This window comes from Bemisia tabaci, chromosome 1 (assembly GCF_918797505.1).
Source record: "Bemisia tabaci chromosome 1, PGI_BMITA_v3".
NCBI lineage: Eukaryota > Metazoa > Arthropoda > Insecta > Hemiptera > Aleyrodidae > Bemisia > Bemisia tabaci.
The window spans coordinates 58,233,069-58,253,306 of record NC_092793.1 but is presented as its reverse complement, the minus strand read 5'-3'; the positions used below and the strand labels follow the sequence as shown (position 1 = coordinate 58,253,306).

The 20,238-nt window shown below is 36.3% G+C and overlaps 1 protein-coding gene across 13 annotated transcripts in view; it reads left to right on the top strand.

Moving 5' to 3' along the window:
* Positions 1–14,533, top strand: part of dnc (phosphodiesterase dunce) — a 774,040-nt gene extending 759,507 nt beyond the window's left edge. For all 13 annotated transcript variants that reach the window (XM_072304339.1, XM_072304329.1, XM_072304355.1 and 10 more), the window contains 6 exons: positions 319–418; positions 1,176–1,330; positions 2,116–2,238; positions 2,697–2,879; positions 3,414–3,528; positions 7,853–14,533. In XM_072304339.1, the coding sequence (XP_072160440.1) occupies positions 319–418; positions 1,176–1,330; positions 2,116–2,238; positions 2,697–2,879; positions 3,414–3,528; positions 7,853–8,031 (855 nt within the window). In that variant the 3' untranslated portion in view covers positions 8,032–14,533. The remainder of the gene's footprint in view (positions 1–318; positions 419–1,175; positions 1,331–2,115; positions 2,239–2,696; positions 2,880–3,413; positions 3,529–7,852) is intronic.
* Positions 14,534–20,238: the final 5,705 nt, after the last annotated feature.

Genomic DNA, 20,238 nt, shown 5'->3' with positions numbered 1-20,238 from the left:
TTTGAACGGAGAAATTTGGAAAATATATTTTTGATTCGGCCCTTTTAACGAAATCACGAAAAAATAATTAAACCAAATGAAAAACAAAAACAAAAAAACACACAATTTTCCCTTCCCTAGGCTTTATTGCGTGGAGAGCGTCAGTTTAGCCTCCTAATTTTTAAGCGCACCAGTAAAGCTTGCTTTTTTTTTAAATAGTAGCCTCCAACTTGTAACTTAATACCCAAATGCAACGCCGCGCTGGTATCTCGTCCGTTCTCTCGGCTTTTCTTTGGTCTCTAATTTTATAATTATTTTTACCTCTCCTCTTTTTTCCAGTCGGTTTTCACTCCGTTAGAAATTTGTGCAGCCCTGTTTGCAGCGACAATCCATGACGTGGATCATCCTGGTTTAACCAATCAGTTCCTTATTAATTCCAGTAAGTGAAAAATTAAGTCTCTATTTCTACTAGAATACACTTTACTTTAATTTAACGGATTAAACGTACATCCAACCAATTTCTTCAGAAAATGAATTTAACGCTAGCGCTTTCTTGTTATTTGAGCAAGAAGAATCTCAGTAATTTGCACTGAAACGGGCCTGTTGCAAGGTGCGGAGAATTGCAAATTGAAAACTGATTCTAATGGCAAATCTCTCGAAAAGAATGATAACGCCCAATGAAGTAATACATCGTAGACGATGAAGGGACCGGATTTGTCTTGTACTGTGACATCACGAAAATACCTGGTCCGTTTCCGTAAAAGTGACCTTTTTGAAAATCCGAATTTCGTGGCGTTTTTAAGTTGATTTTTTGGTGGTTTTCGGTGATCAAAAAACCGCGGGAAAACTCTTGTGACATCAGGATCCTTAGTTCTTCCGATACAAGCAATAAAACAAATTATGCAACAGGCCTATTGCCGTACCACCTCCATGTATGGATCAAAAATTGCAGTTTGCAATTTGTCTCGATTCAAAAATAATATCAGAAATTACAAGCAACGTTGAAAAAATGTTCCTCACCAGAAATTCAAACGACGCATCCGTTCGAAAAATGTTTCAAACTTTAATCATTTATAAATAATTCATTCAACGATTTCCGTATAAAATTATAAATGTTAGGAAAAATCGGTAATTAATTGAATGAATCATCCTGGACAAGTCAATGTGTTATTACGTATTTTATATTTGCTCCACAGGTTCAGAGCTGGCGCTTATGTATAATGATGAGTCAGTTTTGGAAAATCATCACTTGGCTGTAGCGTTTAAGTTATTACAAAATGAAGGCTGCGATATTTTCCTAAATCTTAGCAAGAAACAAAAACAAACTCTTAGGAAGATGGTCATTGACATGGTGAGTCATTCATCTTTCGTCATATTTCAGTCGCCTTGGGTGCACGATGCACTATTTTATTGTAAATGTTGAGATATGGAAGATTTTCTGCAAGCAAGGGGGATTTGATGATAGGCATTGTGTTGCTAAACTTGTCTAAAATTTTACAGTACAGCTAAGGCACAGAATCACTTAATGTGACCATTTCCTCTGCCCCCCGCCTCCTTATTAACGTCAATGATTTTTTTTTTTTTTTTTTTATTCGCAAAGTTTCTGGGAAAGTTTGTTCAACAATTTTAATGCAAAAATAAAGTAATTTTGAGCTATTCGGCAACCTTGCGTTCAAGTCGCAAATTTGCCTGGGATACTTCACCAAAATGGGAATGAAATATGCCGAGATGTATAGAAAAGGAATCGCATCCGCCACAGGAAAGCAATTCAAGACAGGTATTTGAAACAGGGATGATCAAAATTAAGAAAGTTTAGCATTTGAAGTGTTAGTGTGTCACATTTAGAAATATCGTCTACCAAGGAACAGATGTTCTTTTTTAGTTTGTTTATTGAAAGATCGCTGCGCAGTTGCTCTTTTTGAGAGCATGTCAGCTTTAATGATGCTGAAAAAGTAAACAATTATAACTATCACCGGCGTCTTTTCGAATTGGAAATTTCCTTCCAGCGAGTATGAAAATATTCCTAGTTTCAACACTGTGCAGATCCGTCAATTGAGACTCTATTTTTGCAAGTGCATGATATTAATGAAAAAAGATTTGGTCTAACGGAAAGTAAAACAATGTATCCTTGTCTAGGTGCTTTCAACGGACATGTCAAAGCACATGAGCTTGTTAGCAGATCTGAAAACTATGGTTGAAACGAAGAAAGTGGCTGGATCTGGTGTGCTGTTGCTGGACAACTACACCGATAGAATCCAAGTAAGTTCATAAATTTTAAAATCGTGAAGTGCGCACTCGTATAATGATGACATTCTCCTCACAGAAATACATTGAGGGAATACACACAACTGTTTGGGCACGATTTCAAACCAATCTGTACTAATTTTCTCAACTTCTGGAACTTATTAAAAATTACTGTTTCCAGAACAATCATACATTCAATAAATTGAATACTTATAAATTATAATCATTATAAATGTAAAAAATTATAAGATGAATATTTTAAAACAATTGAGAGGGTTTACCGAAAAGACATGATTTTATTTTGCTCTCATGAAAAATTTGATCTTGACAGTTGAGGAGCTTTCTCTATGGAAGCGTCACATATGGGTATTATGTGAAATATTGAAACAGCGTAAATTATATTATATATACATATTATATTACATAATTATATTATATGATATTATATAAATATTGGTATCTCGTGATTTTAGGTGCTCGAGAATCTGGTGCATTGTGCTGACCTAAGTAACCCAACGAAACCGCTGCCACTCTACAGGAGGTGGGTTGATCTTCTCATGGAAGAGTTCTTCCAACAAGGTGACAAAGAAAGGGAGCAAAATCTCGACATTAGTCCAATGTGTGATCGTCATAGTGCAACTATTGAAAAGTCTCAAGTAAGTCAGCCTTTTTAATACATGGTCTATTTAAGGAATTCTTTTTCAATCGAAAACCCAAAAAACCATTCGTGTCCATAGTTAGTCACAGTGACCGATGCTCATTCTTGCTGATGACCAGTAGCGGGGCGTGTTTTGCGATTTATCGATTGATCTGCCATTAAAACCGAAGGAAAAGGATCGATAAACAGGGTGTTCGCAACGAACACCTTCACAATTGATTCTTTGCCATAGCTTCAAATGGGGGAATATCGATAATCGATCGTTCACGCCGCACCACTGGTGATGATATTGGCAGCTCTAAAGAGGGAATTTTCGCAGCCAGGCATTTGAAAATATCATTTAGACTCCCAAAAATGTTAATGGCGGTAGAACGCTATTTAATTGCTATTTAATGCTATTAATGCTGTTATAAGTTTTTCATTTATTTTTTTCCCAATGACGGTTAGGTAATGATTTTCTCTTTGCGTGTTTTTTTTTTTTCAATCGTATTTACCTATTAACGATTTCTTTCCTTTATTTGTTCGATGACAGGTTGGTTTTATAGATTATATCGTACATCCTCTGTGGGAGACGTGGGCAGATCTTGTCCACCCTGATGCACAAGAAATATTAGATATGTTAGAAGAAAATAGAGACTGGTACCAAAGTAAGTATGAAAAACAAGTAACTTAGCCCAGTTTTTTTTTTAATTCAAAACTTGTTTTCCTTGTGACCGGGAAATTCAAATTTTCCGCAACCTTGTACAATTAAAGCGTTAATATCTTAGCTAGGAGTTGATTTCACTAATTTTCGTCGTGCAAATCGTGTTCTACGTGAAATTCTGGTGAAAAATCATGTATCAGAGTAATATGTTCTTTGTTTATTGGTCTCTTTAGTCTAAAAAAGCGAATGTAGAGCAATTTTCTTAACTTTTCGCGGAAAAAAATATTTTATCGGGAGAAACGAGGCAACGTCGGAATGCTTATACGGCGTCAAAACATAACATGGGCCTTTAAAGTCCCATTATTTGATGCCGCGATTATTCTAACGAGAGTTCGAATAATCGCGCCCAACACAGTGCGGCCGATGTTAAGCGCATTAATTAGCGCCTGCAAGACTGTCGGAATACTTCGCGCATTGCGCCAAACAGTGCGGCCCGCGCGAGAGCATATACAGGGTGGGCCAGAAGTTCCAGGACGGTCGCTAACTTTTTAACGGTTCGAGATAGAAAAATGAAACTTTGGGAATGTTCCTATCTCAAAGGGGACCATCTTATGGGGGAGTCAAAATTTTGGTCCCCCCTAAGGGAGGGGGCGGTGGGCCCCCAACTTTTTTTTTTCAAATGGCAACCCCTATCTTGAGATACCTCATTCGAAAGACCATAAAAAACTAAGAATTTTGGCGCAAACCGCAGATCAATATCTTAATTTTTGACCGAGTTATGATAGGATCAAAGGTCAAATTTGACCTATTTTCAAAAAATCACAACTCCGGTTCAAATTATCGTAAAGAAAAAAATAAAACGAGAAAATTTACTAAATTGTGTTTGCTTTTTTGTAAAAATTGCAGAAATCACTTCGAACTAATTTTAAGGGGGGGTTCGGACCCCCAAATACGTCAATTCAAAGGTCATTCAATTTTCCAGTGAAATAAACCAATTTCCCCTAGATTTGCCTCCACATTATCTCAGTAAGGTCAAAATCAGTTCAACATTACGTTGGGCAAGTCCCCAAATTTCAGGAAAAGTTAAAAAAAACCCAATTTAAACGGTCAAATTTAATTACCTTAAATTGCGTTTTTTTTAACTTTTCCTGAAATTTGGGGACTTGCCTAACGTAATGTTGAACTGATTTTGACCTTACTGAGATAATGTGGAGGCAAATCTAGGGGAAATTGGTTTATTTCACTGGAAAATTGAATGACCTTTGAATTGACGTATTTGGGGGTCCGAACCCCCCCCCCCCCTTAAAATTAGTTCGAAGTGATTTCTGCAATTTTTACAAAAAAGCAAACACAATTTAGTAAATTTTCTCGTTTTATTTTTTTCTTTACGATAATTTGAACCGGAGTTGTGATTTTTTGAAAATAGGTCAAATTTGACCTTTGATCCTATCATAACTCGGTCAAAAATTAAGATATTGATCTGCGGTTTGCGCCAAAATTCTTAGTTTTTTATGGTCTTTCGAATGCGGTATCACAAGATAGGGGTTGCCATTTGAAAAAAAAAAGTTGGGGGCCCCCCGCCCCCTCCCTTAGAGGGGACCAAAATTTTGACTCCCCCATAAGATGGTCCCCTTTGAGATAGGAACATTCCCAAAGTTTCATTTTTCTATCTCGAACCGTTAAAAAGTTAGCCGACCGTCCTGGAACTTCTGGCCCACCCTGTATTAGTGCCTACAAGACTGCGTGAATACTTCTCGCATTGCGCCAAACGCAGTGCAGCCGGTCAGTTAACGTGAGACGCATAACGATACATGCGCGCACAGTACTGCGCGTGCATGTATCGTTGTAATTTCTTGGTGTCAACCCACCACCCGCAGTGCGATGGACACAATATCCAATTAGTATACAACGCGAGTGTGCAATCCTCGAAGGATCGTGGTGATTTTCCTGCTTTCTGCTATCTTTCCAATTATTAAATTCCCCGCATTGCACCTCATCTACTGGTCCCTCAGACGAATCAAACATCAAAATTTTAGTCGCAAATTTCATGTCCAACTGCACTCATTGGCTCCTTCTACTGTGCGTCGTTGTCTCGCAATTTTAATGTTTTCAAGCATGGAGGATCCTCGCATGATAAAGCGTGGGCATCCGGCAAGCACTGAAAAAAAAACACATTGTATCTAGAGTCCAGACTCTTTAAAACATTGACAAGAAAATACACTCTTGATTCAATCAAATGTTTGCTTAAATCAAAAGGAAATCCGCTCAAATTAAGAGGCTTGGTTTTTGATTTAAGCTACAATCCGATGGAATCAAGAGTATTTTTTCTTGTCAATGTTTTTAAGAGTCCGGACCCTAGATCCAATGAGTTTTTTTTTCCAGTGTGACCATTATCACGTCAAAATTTTCGATGCTTTTTTTGCGATCATCTAGGAGGAGTCGCGGGAACTTTTTAAAAAAACTGTGTGCAGCTTTTTTAAAATACTCGTATTAATTAAAAATGGAACATAAAAGTTGTGCATAACGTTGCAATGAGAAACAAACGCGCTTTTTTGCGAGTGCACCCGTCGGCTTTTGAATCCATTTATATCTTAAATAACTTGAGCATGGTTATTCTATTGTTTTTACGTGTTGTTTCTTTTCGGTGGTTGGCGCCCGCGTAGCGGCCACAGGCCCCTAATTTAAATATAACTGGGCAAAGTTTGGCCCATCATGGTTATTTCACCAGCGGGGTGTTTAAATTATCTGTTTTATATGTAAACCATGAACGTTATTTTCTCACATATTGGAGAATATCTGCAGTTTTGATATGTTTAACGTGTTTAACTTGGAATTCTGATGAGGCAACGCGGCTTTTAGAAGTGCAATTGGACCGCGTTTAGCAGAAAAGAACCAAGCAACATCAGCAGTTGCCAAATTTTATAGGGCAATTAAATTTCATGCGTGGAAACGTTTGCTCGAATTTGTGTCCAAATTTTAGTGAATTTGCTGAGTAGCACAGAACAAATTCCTTAAAAATTTCAAAGAAATCCGCACAAACGCTCCCTCTTAAAGAATTAAACTATCCAGTTTTTTGGCAATAATAGCTGATATGGCTTGGTTTTTTTTTCACTAAACGCGGTCCAATTATTAATTCATCTTGTGGTCTTAACTAAAAACAAGCGGAAAAGTCTATTACTTTCGTATTAGAAAAGCGCGCAGCTGTTTTCTATGCACGCGCGTTTTTAAATTCCTTAATGAAGATGAGCAATGTCGAGTGAAAGAACTTGCCTCGACAAAATCTCAACTATCAATTTTGAGAAAAGTACACTACCGTTAAACAAATAAATTTAACGATTATTGTCCTCCGCTCTGTGGGTTGACACCAAGGAATTACAACGATAAATGCGCGCGCCGTGCTGTGCGCGCAATGCGTGATATGCGTCTCACGTGAACTTACCGGCTGCACTGCGTTTGGCGCAATGCGAGAAGTATTCATGCAATCTTGTAGGCGCTAACATGCTGTCGCGCCGGCCGCACTGTTTGGCGCAATGCGCGAAGTATTCCGACAGTCTTGCGGGCGCTAATATGCGGTTAACATCGGCCGCACTGTGTTGGGCGCGATTATTCGAACTCTCGTTAGAATAATCGCGGCATCGAATAATGGGACTTTAAAGGCCCATGTTATGTTTTGACGCCGTATAAGCATTCCGACGTTGCCTCGTTTCTCCCGATGAAATATTTTTTCCGCGAAAAGTTAAGAAAATTGCTCTACATTCGCTTTTTTAGACCAAAGAGACCATCACACAAGGTACGCATTTAAGCGCGAATTTAAGCAGGAACAATGTCACTTATTGCTGTCTTGCCTAAAACTACGTCATTTTTTGCGCCTTTACGGCTTTCTCATATGTCTCGCTTTCATAAAATTAAGAGGAATTTCGCTGTTTTAGGTTTTCAGTGATTTCATTTAAAAAAGATTGGACGAATGCTGGAGGAAACTCGATTTAGAAAATTTGACATTCACTGCTCTCTTCGCTATCACGACAGAATTATTCATCTCTCTTGTAGTCTTCAGCTCACTGAAAAAAAAGTGAAGTTGACTCAACATTCTGGATGTAAAAAAAGTGAGCGAGAAGTTACAAAATGCCGAAGTAACTGCTACAGCAGTTACTTTAGCCCTGTCAAGATGTAAAGCTAGCTGCCGTAGCAGGTAATTTATCATTTTGTGAGTTCTTGCACACTTTTCTACACGCAGAATGTTAAATCAACTTCATTTTTTTTTTTCCGGTGTACTTAATTAATTTCCTAATCTGTGTTACAATACTAATCTGTGGTTCCCTTTTCCACAGGTATGATTCCTCCTAGCCCACCGGTGAACGAAGGAGAGAATAGACTGGACAGTGACGTAGAGGAGGGTGAGGAGAGCGAGCCGCCCAACCCGAACCCGCCTCCAGTGCCCCAAGACTCCAGCATCCGCTTCCAAGTGACCCTCGAGGAGGGTGATGAGGACTCAACTGCACAGATGTGACGGAGAATTTCCGGACTATGTAGATCGATCAAAGGCAAAGTCCAGAATTGGTGGAAGCTGGTCTGATTCCAACCGCATCCCCAATTCCCTCCGATCCTGAGGGAGGCTTTCGAAGAGTAATCACCGTCGTGGTCCGTGGCTCGTTGAGTCGCGTGCGCTCTCAGATCGGATGTTGTCATCCGGAGACTATCCTTACAGAGATCCGGAGACTATCCTTACAGAGATCCGGAGACTATCCTCACAGAGATCCGGAATGTTCGTCTTTTCACTTTGCGATCAAAATTGTCAGTTGAAGGCATGGGGATGTGTGCAATATTGTCTGTAGAAAGTATTAGCGTTTATTCGTCACCATCAAAAGTTGGTACGCTTGGTGTATGATACTTTGCGTGCAGGTGCTCTTTTTTCGGAATTCCGGAATTATTTCATCTCGATTGTTAGATTTTAGTGTTCAAACAGGGAATGCTAGCTCACTTAGGCGTTTTCGGGAGACTAGGAGAAAAATGATCTTTTTGGGTCTTACAAGAACCTTCCCAAAAAAGTTGAAAGAAAAATTGAGTGTTATAGTGGAAGTTGAAAAATCTCATGGGACTATTTTAACTAAGTATACTATCCACGGCTTTTACAGCTTTTGAATCGTTATTTGCGATCATTAGCCGTCGTTATGATAACAAGTGCTTTAGTTTTCCTTGTTTTCGTCCTGCAAATCGAGAACAGCTTATAACACGATAAAGGATGTAGAAAAGAATGTAAATTCTAAAATCTCATCGGGAATGTTTAAAATTAAAATTGAAATACTGAAGTTCTGAAAACGTGAAAAGCCGAGGGAAGTGTTTGTCATGCTCCCAGTATTTTTATTCTAATTATTATCATTGAAAAGGTAAGGATCTCCGCATAGCTTCTGGATGCAACACTCGTATCTATGTACTTTACCAGGCTCTGTACATGAAGGAAAGGTGGAAAACTAACTATCAAATAGACAATCAGAAGAGGGAAATGTTAGTATTCTCATTTCCATACGGTCTTAAGTGTGTTTGACGAAATCTCATCCATCCAAATTCCCTGAAATGGTGGTTCGTGAGTAATGTTTTTTTTCTTCTCTTTTGTTTCTTTTATTTCTCACAAAACAGTTTCTCCTCTCTCTTTTCTGAAACAATCGCGATGATGATTTGTAAAACATTAGATTTTTTCGAAAAAGGATTTTAATCACAGTGATACTTGGAACTTCTCTAAAATGAGGAGGGTCTTCGTTTGTTCGATAATATCTTGTATGTAGCTCTCACCGAGATCCTAAGTCAAAGAAATTTCACGTCTAAGTCTCACACAAAAAAACATGAAATACAGAACAAGTTAAAAAAATTAATGAAATTACTAAAAATGATCCGTGAATTCTCTTCAAACAAACGAAATAAGCCGTGAAGAGTTAATTATTATCACCTACTTATTGAATCCCAGTTGTTTTATCAAAGAGAAACAACAACGAAGTCTCGGGTGTATACAGAAAATTCAATTTCCTACGCGTGAAAGATTCTTTGAATGTTTAAATTTGATTTGACAGTCATATTTTGTATTCTCAATTGAATTCTCTACCATGAAAAACCCAATCTAATAGAGTGGATCGTAGGTTGTAGAGAACCCTTGTTGGTGGTGCCAGTGATGGAAGACATTATATTTTTCAATGTCCTGATCGTTTGACCCTTTGTTTAACTGGAGAAATCATCCTGAATACTTTTTTTATTATTATTATCAAAAGTTAGTTTTCCACTTGTGTCATAGATTGTCTGACGGTGAACAAAAAAGTAAAAGACTTACTTCTGTGCATGTACCTAATTTCTACTAGCCAAATCGGCCCACTTTTTTGTGCCAACACTGTAAACTAGCTACAAGTGTCGAAACGATCGCAATTACTCAACAATTTTTTTAAGTGACAGTTGTACATTTTTCGGGAGAATATCATCGAGACAGTCATTGCGTAGTGCTGCAGTTAATAACATATTCACGAGTTTTCGCTCAAATCGAGCTTCCAGCTTTGTTCTGTAGTTGTTTTTATTTTCTTTTTTCTTCTATCATTCTCCTCATTTCCCTTATTTTTTCATTACTCCATAAGTTTGTAAGTCCAATGGAATTGTAGAGCTTCAAACGAAATACCATCCTCGGTAGGTAGTCTGTGAAAATTTGCTGCCTTTAACTTAAACCTTTGCTAATATTGTTTAACTAAAAGTTGATACAATTTTCATGTACCTAGAGGTAATTATTAGAGAAAATCCGGGACTTCTGGAAAAATCATTTTGTGAGTTTCAAATTTTTTCTTACAATTCCGGAAATGAGAGAATGCATCAGTTTCTCGAAAGTTTCCGTTTTAATTCTTGAAATTTTCATGGATTTATCAGTTGCTGTAGACTTCTTGTCTGGGAAATTGAAAGTTTTCGACACTGCTCGAAAAGAATTTACATTTTGACCTTAGAAAGTGTTTTGAAAATCGCCCGCTTAACTCTCCTTCAAAAATTTCCCTTTGTCAGTAATTTTGACGACATAATATAGTTAGGTATTGGCTGCGTTTATCCTCAATTGAACTGATTGTCGAGTTGAGAATTTTGATACACACCATAAATTCATTCATTTTGATTGACGACTGCACACTTAAAATTCACGCATTAACTGGACAGTAAATTTGCTTTCGATTGTTTTCGGAATCTCACTGCAACATAGACAGATAATTGTGAGAATTTCTTCTTGCAACTAGACACAGTATGGTTGTTTTAAAGGATATAGATCATTTCAATAGTGCACCATTTTTGGCATAATGTTTTACTAAAAAAAAAAAAAAGTGTGCTTTACTGCCATTTTCATCTAATTTTTTTGCCTCTGGCCCTCCTCTACTGTTTTCTTGATTCCGAACTATAACTTTGTCAAAAGTATAAAAATTAAACAATTTATCCTGAAAATGGATCTTCATAATAGTAATTCTTCCTGTTCATTTCATTATTTACTTTATCGTGAATAGAGGAGCATGATTTTTCTTTTATAACCTTAATTTACTTAGCGTCTCCTCATTTTTATGATGAAAGATGTACTTCTTCCTGGTGTCCCTGATTTGCCATGGAACCTAATATAATTATTTCATACCCGTTAATCGGTCATGAAATCTATGATTCAGTTTTTCCCCCCTTCTCCTTCTCAAAAGTGGTGCTTGTTGGACTGACCTCCTCTCATTTTTGAATGAAATATTTTGAATTGTTTTGTAAAATATGTTGTTTAGAGGTACTCTTTGTTTCATCCAGCCACCGACTTTTATGCTGGTCCTTTGTTATTTTTTGCTATGTTATTTCTACTGTAAGTGTTTTTACTTTGATTGTTTTACTTGAAAAAAATACTTTTTACCCGCATAAATACGTCATGTCAATGTGATAATTGATCAGATAAATGTAATGAATGTCATGGCGAGCTCTTAAAGAATCTCATGAAGAAAGGGGGTAAAAAACTTTACAACTTTCATGATAAATGCATTGTACTTTTCGCCAAATTGTATCATGTTTGCATTACTTTTGTCATCTCTTATTCCTATTTTCTCACAGAGGTGATGCTTGCATCACGGGAGTATACTTTCTCCTCAGTCGGAAAGTTGATCTGAGTGAGTCATCGCAGAGGGGTTTCCAAAATTTTTTGCTCCTCAAAAATTGAGCAAATGTCAAACCTGCAGTAGATTCGAGGAAATTAAGAGTTGGGCTTTTCTCCAGAAAGAATTTTAAAGGTTTCATGTATGCTTTAAGATTCTCCACTCCCCGAGGGTTCATATTTGATTGATCAAGTCTCGTAAAATAAATTGCCTGTAATGAGGCGTAAACCTCAGTAATTAATTTATTTAATGTCATGAATAAAAATTGGAAAGCCCGTAGACTCAGAAAATCACAGAAGTAAAATTATTTATGGTTTCCAGAAATCCAGAATTACTGAAGCACAAGAGGGACTTTGTTTTGTTCAGGTACTTGTTATGTGGATTTTTGTGACTTAAATCGGCAAATTTTTGGAGAAAATGTTGCCTAATAATCTTAATGAAAAAGGCACTTCTTATAGAATACACTATTTCAGCATGTTTCAATGTTGATCATTGGTGTTTTGTTCTGCTACATTTTAAGGACTTGATTGACGAGTAGAAATAAGTGAAAATTGGGGGAAAACGGTATTTTGACTTAAAGTACATCAAGTGTGATAACAATATTGATTGTTTTATTTGACCAAATCTAGTCCTTTGAGGTAGAAAATGTCCCTTCATTTTCCGTAAAAACTGCAAATAATTGATGTCAGCCCTTTCAATTTCTTTCCAAAGCTGGGAATATGTTTGTGGTTCGAGACTTCATTTGTTAAAATTTACCCTCTTCCATCAAAGTAATTCCAACCTTTGAAAGCCAATCTTCTGATTCAAAAAGTGCTTCATTTTAATTTAAAACTTATCACTTTTTCTGTTTCTCCAATTGTTTTGGGGCAAGACGGATAAGTGAAGCTTCATTATTCAAAGTGAAGGCAGTAAGATTGCACAGGCGTGCGTTTCAAATCCTGTAACGGCTTGAATCATTTCTTGAAACTACAAATGACGCTCAATTTGTGAGTTTAGCGGGAGAGGCTTCAGCAACATTTTTCGTTGCATCCAGTTACCAAACATATTTTGATCGGACACTCTAAGGCATCTCAACCATTTTGGATGATGCGTTCGTGGAATATTTTGTTTTAAGTATTTTTCTAATATGCATAAGTTTTCGATGCATAATAAAACTCTTTCGGTAGTTTAAGTGTTATTAGTTTTCATTGTCAAAGATTTAGTTTTTGTTTTCTCTTGCATAGTTTTGTTACTTTCCTGAGCATGTTGCGGTAGTCTTGCAAATTTTGAGTGGCAAATAGTCGGTGGAAACTGAGTGTTCTCACAGAATCACCAGCTGATGCCTATATTGATACTCTAAATGAGGAGGACTCCCGCAGCACTCTACATGACTGGTTATAATTTCTTTGTGTGTTATTTAATGGAACAAAGTTTACCTAAGTTTTGTTGGTAAATTGTTTTCTGTAAAGAGAATTTTATGTGTAAAAAATTAAAAAGTTGATAAGACGTATACAGGGACGCTGGTCGTTACTGGTTAATATTATGTTGAGTAAGTCTTGAGTTAGGTCTAACAAATTATAAACCTAGGTATTTTTAATATTATACATATTAATCATTTGATAGACTTAGTTTGTCTTTGGTTTAGGTTATTCAAAATTGGAGTCTCGCTCTCAGTCTGTCGTTCAATTTCTATTTTCTTCTTACTCGTCCTTTTTTATTTTAGCTGTAAATGATCGACTTGAATCATTTTCAAGAGTATGGAATTGAATCGATAGTTTAGCTTGGTCAATGCAGGGTCCTCTTTGACGTTTTTAATAAAATCTTTGTAACTGTATCATGTATAGGTTTTACAATTTTCTCCATTCTTGCGCTTTTTCCCCAGCGTTTTATCTACCGCGAGAAACTTCACGAGGGACTATCAAAATAAACTATATGTATTTAAAATTACAGGATGAGTCAGACGAGTGCTGTCCTCCTTCTTAAATTCTCAAATCCCCCGTCGCTGACCAAAGCCCAAAAACTGTCCTTCCTGTCTTCATTTTCTTAACTCTTTCATCTTTGTGTTCTCCCCTTAATTTTGTAAAATCTGGAAAGTCCCTCATTAAATTTTTTGATGTTAAAACCTTTCGAAATCACCGGGATTGATAAATTTAAAAAAATGTGTCAAAAATACTACATTGTTGCTTTCAAAGTATTATCGATGAGTTTGAAATCATTTCGCTGTAAAATAAGAACCTCGCATGAGCAATTTGGGCTGAAAAACAAATGGAATCCTTCACCTCTGGCCACTGAGTTTACCAGTGGCGTGGCGAGCTTTGCAACAAATCGATTGATCTGCCATTTAAATCTATGGAAAAGAATCGATCATCAAGATTTCGCAACGAGCACCTTAATAATCGATTCTTTACTACAGTTTCAAATAGATAAATATCGATAGTCGACCATCCACACCGCGCCACTGGGGTTTACAGAGTTCATTTTATGATTAATTGCTGTTCATTACATGAGAATGAATGGCAAAAGTTTAATAATGCATTCTAGAGGGATTTTTCAATCTGAAGACTGTGTTTTAAATATTTAAGCAATTCTGACAATTGTGAATATTTGAGATTCTGATTTGATGCCTAAAAAGCCCATAATGATTGGTCTTATCGAGAGAATGGCTGCGAGGCCGATGTGATTTTCTAGGTGTTTGCAAAGACAAACAATTGATATAGTGAGCCAGATGTGATGATAACTGGTGCCATGTGGAAATTTTGTTGAATTTGTTTAAATTGAGTCATTGTGAAAATCTCAATCCTGTTAATTAATGGTGAACATACGTGATAGTTCTGTATATTCAGGATCTTGATTACTCTCAGTTTTAGAATAAATGTATTAAAATCGCAGAAGAATAAATGTCTCTTTACATTTTCCTTTCTTTTTTCTTCTCCTTTTCATCCTTGGTCGTAAGTTTCATTATTCAATCTTCATTTTGCAATACTCTACTTAATTATGTTTAATAATGACATAAAGAAATTTACGACTATCATACTACATTAGTTTTCTAATCCTTGAAGCATCCATAGATCAATGTTGAATCATGGTGTTAAATCGTCATAAAACTAACCAATTTTATCTTTTGAAGAAAAATCCCACAAATTTTGGGGTATGGAACTTTGCTTACGTAATGGAACTGCATCATAGCATAAATATCAACGTAGGTAGGAAGTTTTCTCGCAAACAAGGAGAAGAGGATCGTGTAATTAGTTAGCTTTTACTTATATTTTTCAATTTTTTTAAATAACTCAAAATTTCAGATTTTCTTTTTGATTGACTTGGGAAAGGCATGTAGCCCGGTCACTTTCAAGATGTATATGATGAGCTTTAGAAAGTTGAAAGTAAGATAACACATGGAAAATCCCGGAATCAATCGCAAAATGAAAAACATGCAATTTGGCGATAAAATATTGATTGGAGTTCCTACATAATCCCGCGGCAAAAATCCTGCGCTACAAAATCTTGTGGTCAAGTTGCCGCGCTATAACATCGCGCGCAACGAAATCCTGCAGCCAGTTGCGAGGCGCGAATGACTAATTGAATCAGTGAGTTCAAAAACACACCAACTCGAAAAAGGAAAATTGTTCAGGAAACACCCTAAACTGCGCAGCGGGCGAAGAAGTATTAGCGCCTGCAAGACTGTCGGAATACTTCACGCATTGCGCCAAACAGTGCGGCCTGCGCGGCAGCATGTTAGCGCCTACAAGACTGCATGAATACTTCTCGCATTGCGCCAAACGCAGTGCAGCCGGTCAGTTAACGTGCGCGCGCCTTTATCGTTGTAATTCCTTGGTGTCAACTCACCATTCGCAGTGCGGTGGACACAATATCCGACCAGTATACAACGCGAGTGTGCAATCCTCGAAGGATCGTGGTGATTTTCCTGATTTCTGCTATATTTCCCATTATTAAAATTGAATCAGTGAGTTCGAAAACACACCAACTCGGAAAAATAAATTGTTCAGGAAACACCAAAAACTGCGCAAGAAAAACCATTTTGGTGCCAAAGGACAAGTACTTAGAGACATTGTAAAGCACCAAGTTAAAATCGATACACCATGTTTGATGACAGAGAATTAACCGTTTAAAAATTTCCCAGTTGGTGTGTTCTCGTTCTCACCGACTTTCAGATACTGATTTTTCATAGTCTGCCTTGAAAAGTTTATACTTTTCGACCTGAATGACACTTGAATATTTATATAACTTGTTGGTACAAGGTATGCTGAACTGAAAAAAGAAAACAGCAAAATCGGATGGTCATCCGTTTCCCTTAAAATGGCCAAAAATTAGTATTTCCAATGAAATACTTCTATTCATCCCTTTTCCCGTCGCTGTTTCGAGCACTTCCGATTGCAATTTCGAAATTTCCTTTTGCGTGCAGATGCTTCTATCCATAAGTGTTACTAAACCGTAAAAAGTGAAAATCGAAAAAAACTCGAGTTGGTGTGTTTTCGAGCTCAATGATTAAATTAGTATCGATATTTTCCCATTTGCAGCTATGGTAAAGAGTCGATTATTAAGGTGTTCGTACGAACACCCTATTTATCGATCCTTTTCAACAGGATTAAATTGCAGATCAATCAATATATCACAAAGCACGCTACGCCGCGCCACTACCCGCAGCGCTGGAATCCCGCGCGGAAAATGATTTACCCGGTGCTTTTGGGACACCTTATGTATACTTTACGCCGAATAAGCGAACCTGAAACTTAAATGCGTTAACTTCCGAAAACCATAAATAATCCAACGAAAATAAATAATTGGTACATAACAGCTTTCTTGTATGCAAAGAAAATAATTAAAAATGTTAAAAAAGAGATGTCAACACAAAATTACATAGCCCCTTCAATTCAGAAGATACTACAAACGAACTGTACCTTAACATTTTCATATCCCGGAAGCTAACGTTCCCATGACGAATATTGCTATCGCTAGCGATTGCAAAATCCAACTTGTTCACTTTCACATGTTTTTTTTTTTTTTTTTTTTTTTTTTTTTTTTTTTTATTTTCATTTAATTTTCTGTTTTGTCTTTAAATCGGGTCTAATTATTTCTTTGAGAGAATAAATATAACAAATGTTTTCAGAAATTGTAATTTTATTTAGTAAACTTTAAACTAAAATTTTGTTTTAATCTTCATACAAAATTATTTTAACAAAATCATAACTGAAAAGTTCAATTTTTAAATTAAAAAAAATAAATCAGAAGAAAAAGGATGAAATGAAAATGGAAATTAATAATAAACATATTTATACACATTGAAAAGAAACAGCGTGAAAAGTTCTGATCGGAAATGAGAAAAAAAACTTGGAGGTTATTGACTTAATGAGGAAAAATTGGCAATAGGAAAAAGATGGAACCAATCATGAAAAACCGTAAAAAAAAAACGCGGGAAAAGACAAATGTAAGTTGATGGCAGTTGAGTGTTGGAAGTAACCTCACATAATGATGATTGTTGAATGAAAACAGCTGATAAAAAGACAGCAAACAGTAAAGTAAGATGCGTAGCAACAAAACTTTTCCGAAAAACAAAAAACAAAAAACCCCCACTTCCCCTCATCCAATTTATGAGTTTTTAGGGATTTAAAAATCGGGGACGAACCCCAGAAAATAATTTATAGTTTTCCCGAAGCATTGAGAACAACACCTTTCAAATGAACCAACGCCCCTCGCAATTAGTACAGTGGTTGATTCACAATTTCATTCTATTTTTCAAATTAGATATTAAGATATCACAAAGCACGCTACGCCGCGCCACTACCCGCAGCGCTGGAATCCCGCGCGGAAAATGATTTACCTATGTAAGAAAAGAGTTGTATTTTAAGAGACCGTTTCAAAAAATAAAATTGATAATTCTTAACAAAATTTGTTTAAAATTTTAACCTTGTTAGTCTTACATTTTCAAAATGATCAAGGGTGACTAATGCAGACGACAAAGAACTCCGTTGATGTATGTTACAACGCTGTCACCGCTCTTCTTATTCCTACAGGACTCTCAAAATGGAAATTGATAAAGACTTTTGAGAAAAAAGAACAAGAATGCCGAGAGAAAATCGAAGATTTCATCGCCGGCAAGCCAGCCTATCCCTCCTCCCTCCCACACAAAAAGGAAAGAATTCGCACGAAAATTAAGAAAAATAGAATTGAGTCCACTTTAGAGTATCTCACTGGCGATTTATAAAACCTCCATTATTATTATTATACATACTATTTATTATACGTACGTTATTTGCCCGATACAGTATGCTCAACCTAATTCATAAGATCGATCGATATGCCATATATCCCTGACCGTAGAGACATACACCACTTTAGAGGTAACCGTGCGTAGTCCTTCTCAGTTTACTTTTTATAAATTAATACAATGTCGTTTTTATACGAATGATTGATAAAAAACAAAAGAAGAAAATTACGGTATATACCAGGTGATAATGACAAAATGGGAGTTAAAAGTCAGTTGTTGCTCAACAGTCGGTTTTTCTCTCTTTTTTAATATATAATTTAAGGTATTTTAATCCAAATTAGTTCCAAACTTATTTGAATACTCCAAACAAATTAACGAATGCTGCATCCGCGATTTTCAACACGTATATCCCGATGTTGTTCAGCCCCCATTTTCAACGTCTGAACTTGGCATAAGAGGAATTGGAAATTTTTTTGAAAAACGCTCCATATCGGTTCCGATTGGTTCTTGTTGAGCTCAGCGGTGGAAGTGACGTCATTTTCCGTCGATTAGGCAACGAGACGGCGCGGCAGACGTCACTTAAATTGTGCGCGCGAATTTAATTTTGCCTGCCTGCACGTATATTTATACCGCGCAAAGTTGGAGCCCCTCCCAAGGTCATGGTTGCCAAATACCACGCTAAAATTTCCCTGTTTCCCAATAATGCTAAAACTGTATATTTAAATCAAGATCATTCGGCAGCTTTGACGGTGGCTCTTTAAGAAGCATGTAATCCGGAAGAGACAGCTCTAGTATAAATCAACATGATCTGTGTTCGTTGTTGAGTGTACGCTTAATCAATAATAGATTTAATTTTGTTTTTAAAAAAATGAGGATTTCAGCGGCTCACCTGGATGTTTCCCGTTTTGGATTTCCTTCAAAAGCAGAAATAATGAAATAAATACAGGAGGAATTGCAAACTAAACAGCTACATAGTTCATGGCAATGCACATTGCATTAATGGGGAAAAATTAATGAGTGTTCTATCTTAATCGAACCTAATTTAATAACAAACGGCAAACATAGCATTTTACAAATCGCATTCGTTCTCAGATGTACAATTTTATTGGGGGGAAAAAATTAATTAAAAAAAAAAATAAAAAATAAATGAATAAATGAACAAATCAAAGATGTAGCTAGTAAAGTAGATCAAACTCTGTCAATCAACCATTGATTCTCTCCTCTGATGAACAAGTCGTCGCGGAGCTAAAAACGATAATCAAATTTTGCGAACAAGTTAAATAAGAAACAAGTTGGTTTTTGCAATCGCTAGCGATAGCAATATTCGTCATGGGAACTTTTGCTTCTGGGATATGAAAATTTTAAGGTAGGTACAGTTCGTTTGTAGTATCTTCAGAATTGAAGGGGCTATGTAATTTTGTGTCGACATCTCTTTTTTAACATTTTTAATTTTTTTTCTTTGCATACAAGAAAGCTGTTATTTACCAATTATTTATTTTCGTTGGATTATGTATGGTTTTTGGAAGTTGACGCATTTAACTTTCAGTTTCGTTTTTTCGGCGTAAAGCATGATATTTTTACTCTACGCATATGCCCGAATACGCATCATAACGACGGTGAAACTACCAAACCACGTATCTCGTTTGCGGTGTTTAAAAATCTCCGCTCACATTTTATTTTTTTGAAGTAGACCAAATCCATATCATTCCTTGAAATTTTCACAGAATTTTCTCCGCACGAAGAGGAAAAATCACGGAAATTTTCAAGACTGGACGTTAAGTAGCTTTTCATTTAAAAAATAAAGTATGACAGGAAGTCTGCGACGTCGCAAACCGAGATACGTGGTTTGGTAGTTTCACCGTCGATAAGTGACCTATGTGCTTCCTAAGTTGCCATTTTTTTCATTCAAATAGATGTACCTAACCGAAATGTTAGATGTGTACTACCTATACTACTTTCATGTCATTGCTTTATTTATTTATTTACTTTTTGCGTAGGTATATATTGTTATTTTTTGCTGAATTTTGGAGGAAATATTGCTTTAAGAACGTGGAATGTAAATTAATTTTATTGAAAAAAGAAAATACCATCATTAATTTGGGCGAACAGAGAAAATATACATCAATATTTGGGTCAACATCTCCCTGATTATATAAAGAATGAATATATTAGTATTTCTGTATCAAAAAACTTAGCTTTTGTCTTCAGAGATACGATGATTCTAGTCCCAGTCAATTTGTTTTATTGAAAAAACAAAAAAACAAAAAATAAATAAATAAAAAAAAAAACAACTGAAATGTTAGCATACTATTTTCATGTCTTTCTATTTGTATCAATAGGTACTTTTTGCTTAACTTACGAACGTTGAATGCAAATTAACTTTATTGAAAAA